General features: G+C 38.6%; 3 protein-coding genes across 4 annotated transcripts in view; 2 read left to right on the forward strand and 1 right to left on the reverse strand.

Annotated features, from left to right (window-relative positions):
* The first annotated feature begins 294 nt into the window (after window positions 1-294).
* The window catches only part of LOC127164158 (microfibril-associated glycoprotein 4-like), a 39,019-nt gene continuing 20,409 nt past the window's right edge, over window positions 295-18,904 (forward strand). Inside the window, exon 1 of the mRNA XM_051107948.1 lies at window positions 295-359. The gene's annotated coding sequence lies outside the window, so the exon portion shown is untranslated. The remainder of the gene's footprint in view (window positions 360-18,904) is intronic.
* On the forward strand, window positions 893-2,643 carry LOC127164214 (microfibril-associated glycoprotein 4-like). The gene is made up of 5 exons (XM_051108021.1): window positions 893-959; window positions 1,090-1,293; window positions 1,374-1,470; window positions 1,558-1,725; window positions 2,226-2,643. The coding sequence occupies exons 1-5, from the start codon at window positions 948-950 to the stop codon at window positions 2,477-2,479; spliced, it is 735 nt and encodes a 244-aa protein (XP_050963978.1). The 5' UTR covers window positions 893-947; the 3' UTR covers window positions 2,480-2,643.
* On the reverse strand, window positions 5,265-10,843 carry LOC127164239 (uncharacterized). Of its 2 annotated transcripts, XR_007827605.1 has the most exons (4): window positions 10,693-10,843; window positions 9,672-9,851; window positions 8,747-9,500; window positions 5,265-5,343 (listed from the first exon to the last, which is right to left on the reverse strand). XR_007827605.1 is itself a non-coding variant. In XM_051108066.1 (3 exons), exons 1-3 carry the CDS (start codon window positions 10,708-10,710, stop codon window positions 8,967-8,969), a joined length of 732 nt encoding a protein of 243 aa, XP_050964023.1. In that variant the 5' UTR covers window positions 10,711-10,843; the 3' UTR covers window positions 7,460-8,966. The 2 variants fall into 2 exon arrangements, 1 of the variants encoding a protein (XP_050964023.1); XM_051108066.1 differs by lacking the exon at window positions 5,265-5,343 and having other exon boundaries at window positions 7,460-9,500.

The raw sequence follows: 18,904 nt of genomic DNA on the forward strand, positions 1-18,904 counted from the left end.
CAGTGTTACTGCTTTATTCATTTACCTCACAGAACACTATGACATTTATGAAACAGAATCATTTAGATAAAAACATGGCCACACAACAATAATCTAATTTTAGGTTTGCTTCCTTCAAGATTTAAAAAGAAAATACTAGTAAATCTTAGAAAAGATTGAGAAGATTGCAATCACAACTACGGTGACTCTTTTTACTTTTATTGTAATGTCATTGTGATTCGATCATTATAAATGAGGATGATGATCATGTCTCTCTCTCTTTGTTGTGTCTGTTTCTGATGGTTTCAGGCCATTCGACTGTTCTGACGTCTATAAATCAGGACAAACAGTCAGTGGGATTTACTCCATCTATCCAGCAGGTGACGTTCCTGTCTGGGTTTACGGTCAGATGATCTCTTAATCTTAATCATGAACACACTAGTACGTATTGAGAACAGTTTTACTGTTTACTGCACTTTTCATCATTTCCTTATGGCAGCTAATGAACCAGAAATCTTGCACATTCTGGCTTACTTCTGCATTGAAGAATAAGGAGGTTATTCAATATCCATCACAGGTGATTCAGAGGAGAATGGACGGCAGTGTGAATTTCTGTCTGCCGTGGAATCAGTACAAGAGAGGATTTGGGAATGTGGAGGGTGAATACTGGCTGGGTAAGATCTCACAGCGTGTGTCCGTTTGTGTGGATGTTCATGTCCAGTGTTTGCTTGAACGTGTTTTTAAACTAAAACAGTCAAATGCACATATTGTGCAAAACAATCGAATGGACCAGTGGATGCTTTTCTTGCATGCATGGTTGGCATTTCAACATTATTGCACAATACAAGAATGAGTTTAAAAGACAGTTTTATGCTGATAAAGGTTGAGTTGAAAAAACAGTAAATGGTCTAAATAAAGCACTCAGTGACTGAAGATCCAGTGATCTGAACATCTCGGCCTCAGTCATCATGACACAAACGGTGAGTTACTCTTTTATTCTTCAGTATTTACTGAACACATTATGAATGCATGTGTATTATTCTTCACGTTGGTTTAATTTCAGTGTGTTTTGATCACAAATGAGGAACATGATCAGTCTTTTCTCTCTAGATGACAGTGTTTGTCGCGGCTCTGCTCTCTGTTTTCATGGCGTCTGTTGTTTGTGGATTCAAACCCTTCGACTGTTCTGACGTCTATAAATTAGGACAAACAGTCAGTGGGATTTACTCCATCTATCCAGCAGGTGATTCTCCTGTCTGGGTTTACTGTGAGATGATCTCAGATGGGAAAGATGAAGATAAAGGACAATGGACGGTAAGAATGTGACTCTAGATCATTAAACACACGTCAGAACATTGATTATGAATCATATATTGTTTATAAACCCATCACAGGTGATTCAGAGGAGAATGGACGGCAGTGTGAATTTCTATCTGCCGTGGAATCAGTACAAAAGAGGATTTGGGAATGTGGAGGGTGAATACTGGCTGGGTAAGATCTCACAGCATGTGTCCGTTTGTGTGGATGTTCATGTCCAGTGTTTGCTTGAACATGTTCTTCATGTGTGTGTGTGATCAGGGCTGGAGAACATGTACCAGCTGACACGTAAGAACAAGTACATGCTGAGAGTGGATCTGGAGGACTTTGATGGCAATAAAGCTTTCGCTCTGTACTCGTCCTTCTCTGTGGGTCCTGAAGCTGATGGGTATCGACTCCATGTTTCAAGATTTACTGATGGAGGAGCTGGTAGGTGTTACAGTTTTGTTCAAACAGTATATGAAAAATTCAAACAGTAAATGCCATTTTGACAGTCTTGAATTTGGCGTTACAGATTGCTTCAAGCAGCAGCATGGAGTGCCAGTCATTTCTTTGCATTTAATACATGATATAAAGCAAAATAAACACAACTGAACATAAGAGGTTATGTTGAAAGATATAGTACAACTTACACAAATTAATGCAATGTCATGCAATCACTCAGCTGGTTTAAACAGCTTGTGATCAATGTCACGTAACGTTGCACCTCATATACCTGAAAATAAACAGCAGTTGAATATAGTAGTTTGCACTCTGTTGTTAATTTTAACCTCTAATATTACAGTAATGTACCAAATTAGAGGGTTAGTTTCGGCAGGATTAGTATCGACAGAGAAATTTAGTATTATAAATGCTAAATGTGTCATAAATAAGTGAATAAGTTGTAAATAAGATCTTCATGTCCTCAAGGATGCTCTTCCTCTCTGCAGGCGACTCTTTGTCATTCCACGATGGACAGAAGTTCACCACCTTCGACAAGGACCAAGATTCCTATGAAAGTAACTGTGCCAGACAGTATCTCGGGGCATTTTGGTACAACAACTGTCATGGTACAAATCCTAACGGTGTGTATTTATGGGGAAAAGATCCAACCATTTTTGCCATCGGAAATGTTTGGCAAACTTGGAAAGGGTTTAGTGTCGGTATGAAATCCATCTGCATGAAGATCAAACGTGTGTCTTAGAAACATTAGTGTTTTCAGGAACCAATGTCTGATATTGTTTTTGCTATTTGACAAATGTGACGGTTTAAGGTTTTACTTTCCTCACTGTAAGGACACCTTTGTTTTTGGTCTTTTGATTTACTATTATATCAAAAATTTAATCGAATAAACTCTTTCATGTCAAAGCATTACATCTGTGTGTTTTGTAATGTTATGTCAGATATGATCTCATCAGAACATAAGTGAAATAAATGCTTAAATAAAGCGGATAAATCATTAAATAAGTGAAATAAAGAATTTTTTTGTCAGATAAGTAAAAAGTGAAATACATTAGATAAATCTAATTTCTTGCCACACTGCTGCAAGTGAGTTTTAAAGGTACAGTTGCATTTACAGTTTCTCAAAAAACAAAACAAAACAAACAAAAAAAAAATCAAGTAATTTCAGTAAGAATCTGTGTGAATTTGCCATGCTGACAGAAATCTGCGGGGTTTGAAAGTGACTTCTATGAAAGCCCATTTCCGCCATAAAATAAAAAATCAAAAAAGTAATTGTGAGAAAAAAGTATGTTTTTTTTAATTCAGTAGCAGTAACCCGTAGACTTTGGTGTAATACATTGCTACTCTATTGACAAAAGAAAATGTAGAAAACAACTTAATTTTAACATTCACTCTCCTAATACAATCTGTTTCAAAGCATGCAATTGAAAAAGTTTGTCCCACTTACTCAATTTCTTTGTAATCTGTTGTTAAAGATGAATATAACAGTATACAAAACAGTTTAAATTCTCCATTCTCTGATATTTTGATTGAAATATTAAGTATATTTTAAAAAATATCAATTGTTAGTCAAATATTAATTTCCTTTCATGAGAAAAAAAACTGTTGCATTTTTAGTCTTTTTTTTTTTTTTTTAGGCAAGACCAACTCAAACTAAAAGTGGTATTCAATGATTTTATTAAAGTAGCAAAGGTATTTATTACTGTGGCATTTACAAAACCACTGAGTTGTTTTGAGTCCACTGTTAACCATGTAACTTATCACCAGTTAGTATTTCAACATTGTGCAGGGCAAGAGTGACTCAAATGCAGATGCTCTTACTGATAACAGCTCAGCTGAAGATGCGAGTGACTCATCGATTGTGTAGACTTTTCTATGCTCATTGAACCCAAATGAAATGATCGTTCTGTAGATGTGCGTTGATGCTCTGAAACATAATAAACAGATATGCTTGTCTCTTGCTGTTCTTTCACTATCCTGTCAAAATAAAAAACAAAAAGCTTGTAAATAAATAAACAACAACGGAAACAGGCAACACGTCAGCATCAGCTTGTGCCAAGAATCAAGAGTCTTGCAACAGGAATTTCTTCTTTAACACAGAGGAGGAGCCTGAGAATCAGACAAATGTATAAAGAGTGTTTGTGTCAGACTGAACAACACCAACAGTGTGTTACTGCTTTATTCTTCATTTCCCTCACAGAACACTATGACATTTGTGAAACAGAATCATTTAGATAACATGGCCACACAACAATAATCTGATTTTTAGGTTTGCTTCCTTCAAGATTTAAAAAGAAAATACTAGTAAATCTCTGCTGTATCTCTGCTGAGAAAAGATTGAGAAGATGGCAGTAAGTTCAATGACAACTATAGTGACTCTTTTTACTTTTATGTCCAATGTCTGATATTGTTTTTGCTATTTGACAAATGTGAAGGTTTAAGGTTTTACTTTCCTCACTGTAAGGACACCTTTGTTTTTGGTCTTTTGATTTACTATTACATCAAAAACGTAATTGAATATACTCCTTCATTGAAAGCATTATGTCTGTGTGTTTTGTAACGTTATGTCAGATGTGATCTCATCAGAAATCAGTTATTTTCCGAAAAATAAATCATAAATAAATAAGTGAAACAAATGCTTAAATAAAGTGGATAAATCATTAAATAAGTGAAATAAACAAATTAAATTTTTTTTGTCAGATAAATCATTACATAAGTGAAATACATTAGATAAACCTAATTTCTTGCCACGCTGCTGCAAGTGAGTTTTAAAGGTACAGTCGCTTTTAAAGTTTCTCAAAAAATAAATAAATAAATAAATAAATAAATAAAGTAATTTTAGTAAGAATCTGTGTGAATTTGCCATCTGCCGGGTTTGAAAGAGACTTCTACAGAAGCCCATTTCCACCATCAAATAAAAAATGAAAAAAGTAATTTTTAATTCAGTAGCAGAAACCGGTTGACTTTGGTGTAATACGTTGCTACTCTATTGACAAAAGAAAATGTAGAAAACAACTTAATTTTAACATTCACTCTCCTAATACAATCTGTTTCAAAGCATGCAATTGTAAAAGTTTGTCCCACTTACTCAATTTCTTTGTAATTTGTTGTTAAAGATGAATATAACAGTATAAATTCTCCATTCTCTAATATTTTGATTGAAATATTAAGTATATTTTAAAAAGTATCAATTGTTAGTCAAATACTAATTTCCTTTCATGAAAAAAAAAAAAACTGTTGGATTTTTAGTCTTTTTTTTTTTTTAGGCAAGACCAACTCAAACTAAAAGTGGTATTCAATGATTTTATTAAAGTAGCAAAGGTATTTATTATTGTGGCATTTACAAAGCCACTGAGTTGTTTTGAGTCCACTGTTAACCATGTAACTTATCACCAGTTAGTATTTCAACATTGTGCAGGGCAAGAGTGACTCAAATGCAGATGCTCTTACTGATAACAGCTCAGCTGAAGATGCGAGTGACTCATCGATTGTGTAGACTTTTCTATGCTCATTGAACCCAAATTAAATGATCGTTCTGCAGAGGTGCATTGATGCTCTGAAACATAATGAACAGATATGCTTGTCTCTTGCTGTTCTTTCTCTATCCTGTCAAAATAAAAACAAAAAGCTTGTAAATAAATAAACAATGGAAACAGGCAACATGTCAGCATTCAGCCTGTGCCAAGAATCAAGAGTCTTGCAATAGGAATTTCTTCTTTAACACAGAGGAGGAGCCTGAGAATCAGACAAATGTATAAAGAGTGTTTGTGTCAGACTGAACAACACCAACAGTGTGTTACTGCTTTATTCATTTCCCTCACAGAACACTATGACATTTGTGAAACAGAGTCATTTAGATAAAAACATGACCACACAACAATAATCTGATTTTTAGGTTTGCTTCCTTTGAGATTTAAAAAGAAAATACAAGTAAATCTCTGCTTTGATCAGCTGAGAAAAGTTTGAGAAGATGGCAATCACAGCTATAGTGACTCTTTTTACTTATAGCAACATTACTCTAGTCTTTTCATCACACCAGTCATCCTTTATAAATCATTGTAATATGCTGATTTATTATCAGTTTTAGAATAGAAACAGTTGTGCTGCTTAATATATATATATATATATATATATATATATATATATATTTTTTTTTTTTTTTTTTTTGGAACCTATACTTTTTTCAGGATACTTTCATGGATAAAAAAAGTTTTTTTTTTTTTTTTACTTTTATCCAACAAGTATGTGTTAAACTGAAATTGATAGTAAAGACTTCTATTGTTAGATAAGATTTCTATTTTCTATTTGTTGAGAGGTAATCTAATTTTTCTTTTCATTCATGCGTGCACTATATGTAACCATTTGGCCTGCCCATGACTAAAATTTTCTGGTCAACTAGTAGTCATTTATTTTTAAGAGATTAGTCGACTAATTGCATATTAATAAACTATATAATTTATAATAATGAACCTTTAATTGCCTATAGTCCATCAGCGCTCAAGCGCACACAAAGCTTGCCACACAACACTGGCAGAAGTAATGATTATGAATGTGTCAGGTAAAGAAAACAGCAAAGAAGACTGCCTTAACATTATAATAATTCATTAATAAGTGTTTTCTGTATTTTTGGCTGCAGTGATAAAGTCGATAACACTTGTCATCTCTACAGTGGATGTGCACGTTTGATTGAATGGATTACACAATCTGAAAATATTTGTTTTCCATTTTAACTGGCTTATTTAAAAGTTGACATTTCGCTTTTTACAGATAAATTTTTCATGAAGCAAGCATGGAGTTTCTGTTTTTTTTGACACCCTCAAGTTCATAGAGACCTAGGGCCAGAATTACATCACGGACTTCACCACTTCCTGTGGATTTTTTTCTAGCATCTAATGAAATTTTGATAGACTAATGGTTAATTGATGATCAGAACTCAGGAGGCAGCCCTTGTAACCATAGTCAATTTAGCTAAAAACAGCTAAAAATTGTTCATGCTAATATATTCCTATTCATATTCATCCATGTATACTCATTTATCAATAAAATAGCTACATTAATTGAACACCTACAGAAATATCCAAATGGAAGTGTGTATATATATATATATATATATATATATATATACACACAGACACTTCCATTTGGATATATCAATTTTATCTTTATTTTAGCAATAAAAGGAACAACTATCAGGGGCATGTTTCTAAATTATTGCAGGCTATGTCTGGAAAAAAAAGACATGACACTATAGTTTGTTTTTTTAAGTAGTTTTACTTGTTGAAAATTAATAATCTAAATTATTTCTTTTTTAAGTCTGTTTAAGTGACTGGCGGAAACAAAAGGAGCCTGAAAGAAGAGAGAGAGAGAAGAGGGACAAACAAGTGGGGCATTACATATCCCCAAAAAATACAAGATATAATAAAAAAGACAAGAAAAATGAAAATGCATAATATGTTTAGAATTCTGTTATTGTTCATCTTCACCATTAATTCTTAATATAGTCTTAGAATTGTAATCATTCCAATTATTTTGTAAATATTTTGTAAATATTTGTTATTAAAGGGGCTGTAAGAGCAAATAAAAATTGTTTTAATGGTTCCTTGTGGTCCTGCAAATTATTAAAAGTAAACATATTACTTATTTGTCGTATTATTTGTCAGGAAAATTGGGGCAGACACTATGTAATCAATCAATCATCAAACAAACATTTTGACCAGCTAAAACCAGCTAAGACCAGCCTGGCTGACCAGCTAAAACCAGCTAAGACCAGCCTGACCAGCTAAAACCAGCTTGACCAGCTAAAAAAAGTGGTCAAAACCCCTCTAAAACCAGCTTGATAAACCAGCTTAAGCTGGTTTAAGCTGGTTTTTTCAGCAGGCACGTGTCTTCACATGTAGATATTGCGTTAGAAAGATGATCGGTTACTCACACTTCCGACCAAACGCCTATGGTACGTGTTAACAACGGCTATAGCCGTGCCAAAATCAAGCGTCCGACCGACTGGCTAATCGAGCGTCTAACCGTATGCCGGTTAGAAACTTTGTCCGACTTGAGGCGGCCCCGACGCCTCGTGACTGTCACGTGCGGCATCGAAGTACCGCGATAGCGATTCGAGAGCAGCCGGCTGACTCAGCCACCGCAGTTTCTTCAGAGCGGCTGCAGGAGCTCTGATGACCACAGCTGTTTCACAATGGACCTTTATCTCACTTCCTATATCCGGTAAGCGAAGCAGTGTATCCCCACTTCCGGTCCCATCGCAACGCAATGAAAACTAATGGGAGAATCCTCTCTTTCCTTTCTTTCGCTGGTGTTACTGCAGTGTGTTTGGCTGCTTTTATTCTAAACAATGACGCACTGCCTCAGTTTTCACAATTTCCTGACACAACACGGATGAGGAAGCACCGGAACCAAGGAATGTTACAGAACTTAAGGCGTACCTGCGGTTGCTGAACTATTATAAATTTCTTCCCAATCTAGCAATGCTACTAGCCCCACTTCATCTGCTGCTGAGAAAAGATGTTCAGTGGATGTGGAAAAAGCCGCAGAAAGAAGTTTTCAAGGAATCTTGTGATGCCTCACCCTACGGGGTGGGTGCCGTGCTCTCGAAGCGCAGAAAAGGAGAGAGTACGGAGCAACCTCTTGGATTCATGTCAAGAACATTAACGGCTGCAGAAAAGCGTTATTCACAGTTAGACAAAGAAGGCTTAGCTGTGATTTTTGGAATCCAAAGATTTCACAAGTACTTGTATGGTCGTGCATTGGCAATTTGCACTGATCATAAGCCCTTGATTAATTTGTTCAATGAAAACAAAGGCCATTCCTCAAATGGGATCACCCAGAGTGCAAAGGTGGGCTGTGATGTTACAGGCATATCAGTACAACATTGTGTACAAGTCAGGAAATTACCACCAAAATGCTGATGCGCTGAGTAGTCTCCCAATACCAGGTGAGGGAGAACTGGATGACACTAATGATCAAATGCTGATGATGGATTTAATGGATGACTCACCTGTAAGTGCAGTACAAATTCGGAGGTGGACATCCCATGACATAACGCTCTCCAAGGTACATGAGTACATGTTAAAGGGTTGGCCTGAAGAAGTGGAGCCCCCGCTGTTACCATACTATCATAGGAGAGACTCGCTAAGTGTCGAAGATGGATGTGTGATTTGGGGAGCAAGAATCATCATACCATCACAAGGTCGAGTGGCTGTATTGAAACAGTTACATCAGACCCATTCCGGTATGTCAAGAATGAAGGGGTTGGCCGTATGCCTCCTTCTGGCCAGAGCCTCCTCTTCTGCCTTGGTTCTTCTGGCTGCGGCAGCGCTTGAGGATGGCTGGCAGTCGAACACCCTCCGTCTCTCCATCTCCTTCAAGGCTGCTTGCTTTCTTAAAGCTTTGTCCTTACTTCCAGCCGACAAGATGTTTTGACACATCTTCTGATCCACTGGCCCATACTTTATGTTTTCTCTATTGAACATTTCTACTGCAGTCTTCTTTTGGGTCAGCATGGTGTGTTTCACAGTTTGGATGGCACTCAGAGTGCTGATGCTCATGCTGCCACTTTTTGAGTCAATGATTTCTGACATGTAACTGAAAGATGACTCAATCAGTGGCCCATGGAACACAGACAATGCTGTCTGTGCTGTTTTGGTGAGTGCTGGGTACCTTCCTGTATCAGAAACATCTGCCCACCAGCTGACAGCATCTTCTCCATCAGTGAATGTTGGCAGGCTCTGGTCCACACCATACTGGAGAATCTAAGGCAAGATAAGAACTATTTAATTATCCCACCAGGGACATTTAACCTCCACAGAAGCAAGATATAGGGTTAAAAATTAAACAACAACAGTAAACATCAAAAGCATCCATACACAAGACTCACAAACACATTACATACTAATAATAGGGACGTGCATTATTCAGCTAACCTCTTGCTGAACATCCACATCAGCAGGGAGAAACTTGCTTAGCATCTCCATCAGTTCTCTCAGCAGATGTCCAGTCTTGGAGTGCCCCCTTGCAATAGGGTCAACAGCAGACAGACACTGCAGGGTCATGCTCTCCAGTGGGAGCTTGCTCTGCAGGTATTCCCCACAAGCAATGTTATTCTTAAATGGAAAATGAACACAGGATAAGTTAGCCAATCTCATCGAACCAAGGACTGATTGGTGTTTTCAAGATATAAGGCTACTCTAATTCTGAGCTGCCCTGGGTGGGATTTAACATGAATATTCATTACAAGGCTGTAGCACACAATGCAATGCAAAGATTTCAAATAACAGCTTTGGATGCAAAATGTAGCCCTTTATTATACAGAAATTTGCTGTCGGCGAGTTTGGTGCTTGCACGTTCGCCAGATTCTAAATAGACATTGTTTACAAGTAATGCGGCGCATCCAATGCAACAAGACGTCAAATTGCTTTATGTTACACTGTATTACTCTCGCATCAGCTGTTGTCTAAACAGTCACATCTACCCACATCAACACATCAAAAACGCTTTAAAAGTAGGGCTACATCCAGCTGGCTTGAATGACTGCTGCGCACACGACAACCTCCATAACGTGTCGTTAATCAGGGTAGCTCAGAATTGGAGTAGTAGCCAGAACTCAGGGCAGAGCACCTGGCTTAAGTTAGGGGCTAATGATAAGGTTACAACCTAAGTTGGCTATCTGAAATACTATATACTTACGTAGCAAGCTAAATGGTTAACTTTAGTTAGCAAGACGGTCAGACAATGCAGGAATTAACATAGCTAATAATGTTAGATGGCTAGAAAATTTGCTATCTTGCTAACGGAAATTCCAGCATTGGATCCGCTTGTATTGCTTGCTATTAAGCATTTTGCTCGAAGCATAGGCTAACTGTATGAAAAAAAAAAACGCTAGCTGACGTTATTTGACTAAAGCAAACAAATATCTGTTGTTTAGCTCCAAAAAGACTGACTTACCTTGAATTCAATTTCCATCAGAGTTTCCACATTAGGTCAGGTGTCTCTTGACAGGCGCGAACACAGATGGCAGTGTGTTTCAAGATCCTGAAGCAAGCGCTGAGATTCCGATTGGTCCAGAAAAAATGTCATTTATAAGAATTGTCCAATAATGGCCTACATGGCACGCAAGCCCACCCCCACCTCCCTCTCTTGACAGGCGCGAGCTCAGCTGAGATTCCGATCGGCCCAGATGTCAATTAACGCAAGCAATAATTGACAATTTCTGTGATAACGTGGTGGCAGGTGGGGTAGCACAGCTTTTTCTTAGGGTGGCAGTTGCCACCCTGTGCCACCCCGGTAGATCCGCCCCTGCTTATTTCACTTCTTCCCTTCAAACATATATATATATATATATATTATTTGTTTCCTCTTCTTCAGTTTTACTCTTTAAGAGACCCTTTGAAAATGTGTTCTTGTGTTCCATGAATTTAGGTGTGTTCTTTAAGATGCCTATAGGCGGTGCACTAGGCTAAAGTGATGATCAATACACGTTCTGGCATTAGGGCAAAGCCATTAACCATTTGAGCCGTACGGTGCCACATATGGGATTTAGAACGTTCGGTGACGTCACACAACTGCCAAATTCAAACTGCGTTTTCGCGCGTTGGCTGGCGCTGAGCCAGAGAGAGACGCCAGCTGTGCTTGCCATATAATCACAATTATGCAGTGTTTGCAACTACATAACGTTTACTTTAGGTTTCAGACATTTAAATACACATAAGTACTAGTAAAACAATACATTTAGAGTTTGTAAAACGCACACCGATGTCTATAGAAGCTGCAATAACAATCCATTCAAGTATAATTTGCAGACGTGTTTGATTCATATCAGATACACATAGTGTAAGTAACGATACAATTCACTCCTTTCCTTTCCCAGTTCACCAGCCACTTTCTTGCGTGTATTTCGGGAGAAACTGGTGAATTTACGTGCTGTAAATCCGGCTGACAGGACTCTCTGAACGGCAGCGCGACCAAACATGGCGGCGCCCATCTCACGTTATAGATCACGATCCATATCATTTATAAAGGTTTTTAAACAGCAAAATACACTCACTTACACGTATTCATGAATCGGAATATCAGATAGTTATAGATGTGGTTAGGACGTGTGAATATTTTGAATAAAAAAAGGAAAAACGAAGTAAAAGCGATAGGTCTGTCACACAGCGCTATAGTCGCTGCGGTGTGTCATGTGACAATCATGATGCGTCACCATGGAAACAATAAAGGGAACGTTCTAAAATAACGGTCGCCTAAAAAAAACTCACTTTGGGGGGTCAGATAGAATATTTTAAACTCACCAGTGAAAGGGTTAAAGAAAGCGCCTGGACGTTTGTTTCATCATGTCTTACAAATATGTAAACTCGGTTTTATAAACCAAAATCCATTAACATTGAAACGTAAAAGGTTCAGAAATGTTCAGAGATGATGTTTGTACCGAAAAAAAGTGATTGTTGAGGTTTAAAAGAATTACTTCATTTGCGATTCAGTCGATGTGATTTCACGTTAAGTAAACAGTTTGAAATTCATGATACTGTTAAAAATGTGAAGTGTAAGTGAGAGATGTTAAAAAAATCTTAATATACTTTCTTTGCAATCTTAAAAGATTTCCCAGATTGAGCTGGATAATGTGCTATTTTGAGTTAACCCATGCCATTTTGTTTATATGGAAAAGTTAAAACATAAAATGGAGGTTTTCAGTAAAATTCATGCTTGTAAAGGCTAAAAACATTATACCTGCATCAATGAAGACTGTTGAATCCTATTAATTGTTTATTCCATCAAATTGAGTGTGTTGTTGCATTGTAGTGTTTCTCTATTGTCTTTCTATAGAATTTCACTATATCTAAAATAGACAAAGTAAAGCATTAAAGACAAATTGAGGTGTGAGTGGACACATCGTGTGATAGTAAGACACAGGAGTTGTATACAGATGTTTATTTTTTGCTTAAAAATGTACAACCAGAGAGAAATGTTCAAGTGTATCACATTTGCAGACTGAAGGGACACCAATTTAAATGCTGTGAATTGAATTGTCCAGGAAGCATGACCTGTGAAAGAATATTGTTAATAGTTATGAATTCAAAAGTGTTATAATTGGCTGTTATCTGCAAGAAGAGAAAATAAGAAAAGAAAAAAAAAAAGGAAAAAGCCATTAAAGAAAGTGCCAGAACGCTACAGATTGTAATCTGTTTGTTTCATCATTTCTTACAGCTACTACTTCCCTATTACTATTTATTACAGTCTCATCCTTCCCTGTTTGAGACCAGTAACGTGTGTTCACTTCTCACTGCTGTGTGTCTGCACTTGTGAAGGGTTAAATGCAGAGGACCAATTTCGAGTATGGGTCACCATACTTGACAATACGTCGTCACTTTCACTTTTTCACTTTCAATTTTAAAGCAATAACTGCAGATAAACGTTTCTTGTCACTGCTAATCAGTCCTGCACAACGACTTGAAGGAGTTTTAGCCCATTCCTGAGTACAGAACCGCTTCAGCTCTGTGATTTTGGTGGGTTTCTTTCTCTGAACTGCTCACTTTCCATCCTTCTACAACATTTCAACTGTAATAAGGTCTGGACTTTGACTAGACTGTTTTAAAACATTCACTTTGTCCTTCTTTAACCATTCTTTGGATGAACTTCTTGCGCGCTTGGGGTCGCCGTCTCACTGCATGGCCATTGACATTGACTGCATGGACATTTTCCTTTAAAATCTGCTGATAAAATTCAGAATTCATCGTTTCATCAATGATGGCAAGCCGTCCTGGCCCAGATGCACACTGTAAAAAAATTACAGTAAAAAACCACAGCTGTTGTTGCCGGAATTTTAAAGCAAAACAAAAAAATGGTCCAGTGTTTGGTTTTACATTTAAATACCATAATTCCATTAACTGATGTAATATCAATGTAGTAATCTATTGAAGTACTGTTTTGTACCTTTGTAATACACTGATAATCACCAAAGACAGGTGGTAATGAGAAAGTCACAGGATGCGCTAAAGCCCATCACAAACAGCTTTTAAACACTAATATATGTAGAATGTACACAGTGTCATTCACACAAAAACTAAACACCATCATGGTAACACACATGCAACTGAAATAATGCAATAAACATTCATTTAACAACATTAGATGTAACATACAACCCTAATGTACAAAACTGATAAGAAAAACTAAGAAGAAACATCGTTATTTCAACAACAACAAAAAAAAAAAAAAAAAAAAAAAAAATTTGAAATGTAATGCAGGGAATTTTGGAGATGTCAATTTACGGTTATTCACCGTAAATTATGCATTATTTTTCCACTTCCAACAATGGTAGACTACTGTAAAATTAAATCCAATAAATCCAATACGGTTTTTCACTATATACAGTAAGGGAACTTACCGTTAACCATTTAACAGTTTTTTACTGTAGCATTTTTACAGTCTTTTGCAGTTAAATTCACTGTCACTTCTAACAAAACAGACCCAGAATTCAAATATTTTTCTGCTAGTCTGCATTTACATTACATAATGACGCATCTATTTTGACAAATTATATTTTCTTCCATTCGAAAATGAATCCTGCATCAATTAAGACTTGAATCTTATTGTTTATTCCATCAAATTGAGTGCGTTTGTTATGGTTGCTGAACTGTGACATTACACCTCCCTCCGAATAGGCGCGTCCTCACGCCGTAGAAAACAAAAAACAAAACAAACAAGAGGGGCGAAAAAACAGCAGAAAGACAGAGTCCATGTGGGAGGAGGCTTCGGCGGAGGACGGAACCCCGGGAGGGGGACCAAAAAAAACAGAGTCCAAGGCGGTGACGATGGTGGGAGGAGCCAGGGAGGAAACAGGAGGGACCCAGAGCAGGAGGAACCTAGCAGGACCCAGAATGCAGCCATGATGACCCACGGTGGAGCCGATGGAGGGAGGAGCCATGGTGGAAGAAGGGCTGACGACTCCATGGGGCCGACCGACGGAGGCGGAGCCGCTGGCGGAGGAGCCCGAGGCGGAGACGGAGAGCCGAAGATCCAGGGCGACACCGAGGATCCGAAGGGCCAAGGCGGAGCCCTAGGCTCTGGCGACCAAGGCGTAGGCGGAGATCCGGAGGTCCGCGGCGGAGCCGGAGCGACAGAGGATGGAGGCTGTGCCGGAGGGAGGGAGGAGTCCTTAGGAGCCGGTGGGACGAAGTGACGAGGCGCAGCCGGAGGAACAGAGTCCTGAGGTGACGGAGGGACGACGACCGACCAGGGCGGAGCCGGAAAGACGAGGGAGCCCGGTGGAGCTGGTGGACCAATGGGCAACGATGAGCAGACAGACGTTGACATAGGCAGAAGAGGGAGGGTGGGTGGGGATTCCATACAGGCATGCATAACGTGACAGGTAGATATTTCTGTAAAGAAGTCTATTAAATCCCCAGAGTCATTTTCTAGAACTTCCATAGAAAAATCAATCAAGTCCCCAGAGTTTTCTTCCAGCTCACCCCCAGCAGTGGTGCAGTGGGCAGGGCTCTCCATAGCCCTCACTTGCTCCATGTTGCACTCCCCCGTCACGGTAGATGTAGCCGGCTCTCGCACCTGATCGGACGTGTAGGGCTCTGGCTCTGTGGCGATCTTTAGCTCTGTCGCTCGTGGCTCTGGCTCGTCATCCGCGGTGGGCTCGGGCTCAAACTCTGCGTGTCGGGGTGCTGGTTGGCTGGGCTCTGGGTCTTGAGTGGGGCTGACGTCCTTCTCGACGATGTCGACAGTCCATGACGATCCACAGGACGCCAGCACCCACTCAATGTAATCCGGTAGGCTCTCTTGAGGACCCTCCCCGGATAGCAGTGCCTTGGTGGTGGTGTTTAGTCCAATGAAGTAGAACTTGCAGAGGCTGCTATCCGGGAAGTCGGAGTGTTCCGAAAGGGAGAGATAATCACGGGTGTGGTCCTCAAGAGAGCGTTCCCCCTGCTTCAGGAGGATGAGGAGAACGGTGGGATCCATGATAATAATCAAAAAACAAAAACACTGAGGGAAAAACGGAAAAATAAACGCAGGGTAAGATGCCTGGAAAAACTGTTTAGGTCGGTCTTTCTGTTACGGTGTTGCTGGTGCTGGATGGAAGACAGGATACAACGTACGAAACAAATCTTATTTTAATTACTTTCAAGAGGAACAGGCAGGAACACAGAGCGATATCCACACACACTGAAACTCAAATCAACAATAAAGACCGACAGGAAACTCAAGAAAAGGGCAGACTTATAAAGGGTGACTAATAATGAAATACAGGTGACGGGGATAACAGAATAACGAGGGCAAAACCAAAGTTGACAGATCGACGGGGGGAGACAATGGGAGAAACCAAATATACAAACAGACAGAACTGTGACAGCGTTGTTGCATTGTAGTGTTTCTGTATTGTCTTTCTATAGAATTTCACTATATCTAAAATAGACAAAGTAAAGCATTAAAGACAAATTGAGGTGTGAGTGGACACATCGTGTGATAGTAAGACACAGGAGTTGTATACAGATGTTTATTTTTTGCTTAAAAATGTACAACCAGAGATAAATGTTCAAGTGTATCACATTTGCAGACTAAAGGGACATCAATTTAAATGCTGTGAATTGAATTGTCCAGGAAGCATGACCTGTGAAAGAATATTGTTAATAGTTATGAATTCAAAAGTGTTATAATTGGTTGTTATCTGCAAGAAGGGAAAATAAGAAAAGAAAAAAAAAGGAAAAAGCCATTAAAGAAAGCGCCAGAACGCTACAGATTGTAATCTGTTTGTTTCATCATTTCTTACAGTTACTACAACTCATCCTTCCCTGTTTATGTGACGTGTTATCATGTTGATAACAATTGATAATCACCAAAAGCAGGATGCGCTAAAGCCCATCACAAACAGCTTTTAAATAGTAATATATAGAATGTACACAGTGTCATTCACACAAACACTAAACACCATCATAGTGTTTAGTCACATGCAACTGAAGTAATGCATTAATTTAACAACATTCATTTAACAACATTAGATGCAACATACAACCCTAATGTACAAAACTGATAAGGAAAGCAAAGAAGAAACATCGTTACTTCAAAAAAAACCAAAAACAAAAACAAAAAAAACATCAAATTTGAAATGTAATGCAGGGAATTTTGGGAATGTCAATTTATGGTTATTCACCGTAAATTATACATTCTTTTCCATTTCCAAAAACGGTAGACTACTGTAAAATTCAATTCAATAAATCCAATATGGTTTTTCACCATATACAGTAAGGGAACTTGCCGTTAACCATTTAACAGTTTTTTACTGTAGCATTTTTACAGTCTTTTGCAGTTAAATTAAAGAAAGCGCGAAATGATGTTTGTTTCATCATTTCTTACAGCTACTACTTCCCTATTACTATTTATTACAGTCTCATCCTTCCCTGTTTGAGACCAGTAACGTGTGTTCACTTCTCACTGCTGTGTGTCTGCACTCGTGAAGGGTTAAATGCAGAGGACCAATTTCGAGTATGGGTCACCATACTTGACAATACGTCGTCACTTTCACTTTTTCACTTTCAATTTTAAAACAATAACTGCAGCTGTAAGATGTGAAATTATTTCCTTATGAATTTAAAGTCCAGGAACCCTGACAAAAACAGATGCCATGCAACAAAACAATAAAACTAATCTGGATCTTCAAAGAGGGCAAACAACACCACCCCTATTGCTCATTTACAACCCCCTTCCTCCCTCACCTCTGCCCTCCCTGCATCTCACACTTTTCCCCCAAAAGATTCCACTGAAAGTCACTAAGAATGTCCATATACTACATGTGTTACATTTTGTGAATATGTTGAATTTTCCCTTTCATGTTTGGTATCGTTCTAAAGGTCTCAGTGCGACTGGTAAAATGGTCTCAATTTCACAGCAGTCACTTATATTATGAGGAAGACTGAACACTTTTGTAGAATTGTGTTTTGCTGCTGAGGGGTGTGTTTTCCCCTTAGGGTCGGGTGAGAATCTCCAGCCAGGTGTGACCCTGGGGCATCAGATCTCCTGACAAACCAAAAGGGCTTTATGTTTTTACAACTGATTGGAAGATTTGTTTGTTTTGGTCTGGGTATATAAGCGAAGTGACAAAACACTACGGGGGGATTCTGTATTCAGAAGAACCCCACACTATGTGTGAGTCTCTGGAGCTTTGCCTCCAAATCTCTCACATGCTGCTGTGTGTCTCTCTGCGGTCAGGTATGCATCTCCCACTCTTAGACTTATCTTTGAGTAATTGATGTTATGTATTTATTTGAACTGGAACTGAATTTAATTCTGAATTGGATTTTCATTGTTTAATTGTGGAATTGGCGTGATACATTTTTACCTGACAAATAAAACATTATATTTGATTCATTTTAGACTCTTCTGAAATCCTTATTTCTAGTAGATTGTGAGGAGGCTGGTGCTACCGCAAATTACGACCAGGATAGAGCAAACAGCAGGCTCAGGATTGAATGGAGCAGTAGGCACATCATCTGAGACCTCCTGATTTCTGTCTATCACTGATGTTAGCAAGTTGTACAGGAAGAGACTAAAGTAAACTACACTTTTTGTGAAGGCAAGCAGTAGGCGGCTGTCAAAAAGGGTATTAGTCACCTACATACCTCTGACTCAGCATCAGACTGGCGTTTTTGTGATCGTGAGATCAGCGTAATCGGCTGGCGCCAGACTCTGAGCGGCATCGGGTCCCCAATGAACGAATAATTGAAAGTATAGCGAGTCCGAAATGATCAGATATCTAAATTAATACATAACTGATATTTGTGATCAGCCTAAATTAAACACCTAAATTCTAACGATCATATGAAATTGGAGTCAGATTAAACATGGAGCTAAATTAAAATTGAAACTAAATCCTGATAAATTAAGCGTACTTTGCAGAAACGTTGTGAAAAGACCGAACATGCATTAAACCTTCAACCAGGCCACTGGATTCCGCGTTTGGGCCGGTGGATGGATCCTTACACAGCTAAACGTTTCTTGTCACTGCTAATCAGTCCTGCACAACGACTTGAAGAGTTTTAGCCCATTCCTGAGTACAGAACCGCTTCAGCTCTGTGATTTTGGTGGGTTTCCTTCTATGAACTTCTATGAACCTTCCATCCTTCCACAACATTTCAACTGTAATAAGGTCTGGACT

The sequence above is a fragment of the Labeo rohita genome, chromosome 1, assembly GCF_022985175.1.
Source record: "Labeo rohita strain BAU-BD-2019 chromosome 1, IGBB_LRoh.1.0, whole genome shotgun sequence".
NCBI classification, from domain to species: Eukaryota; Metazoa; Chordata; class Actinopteri; order Cypriniformes; family Cyprinidae; genus Labeo; species Labeo rohita.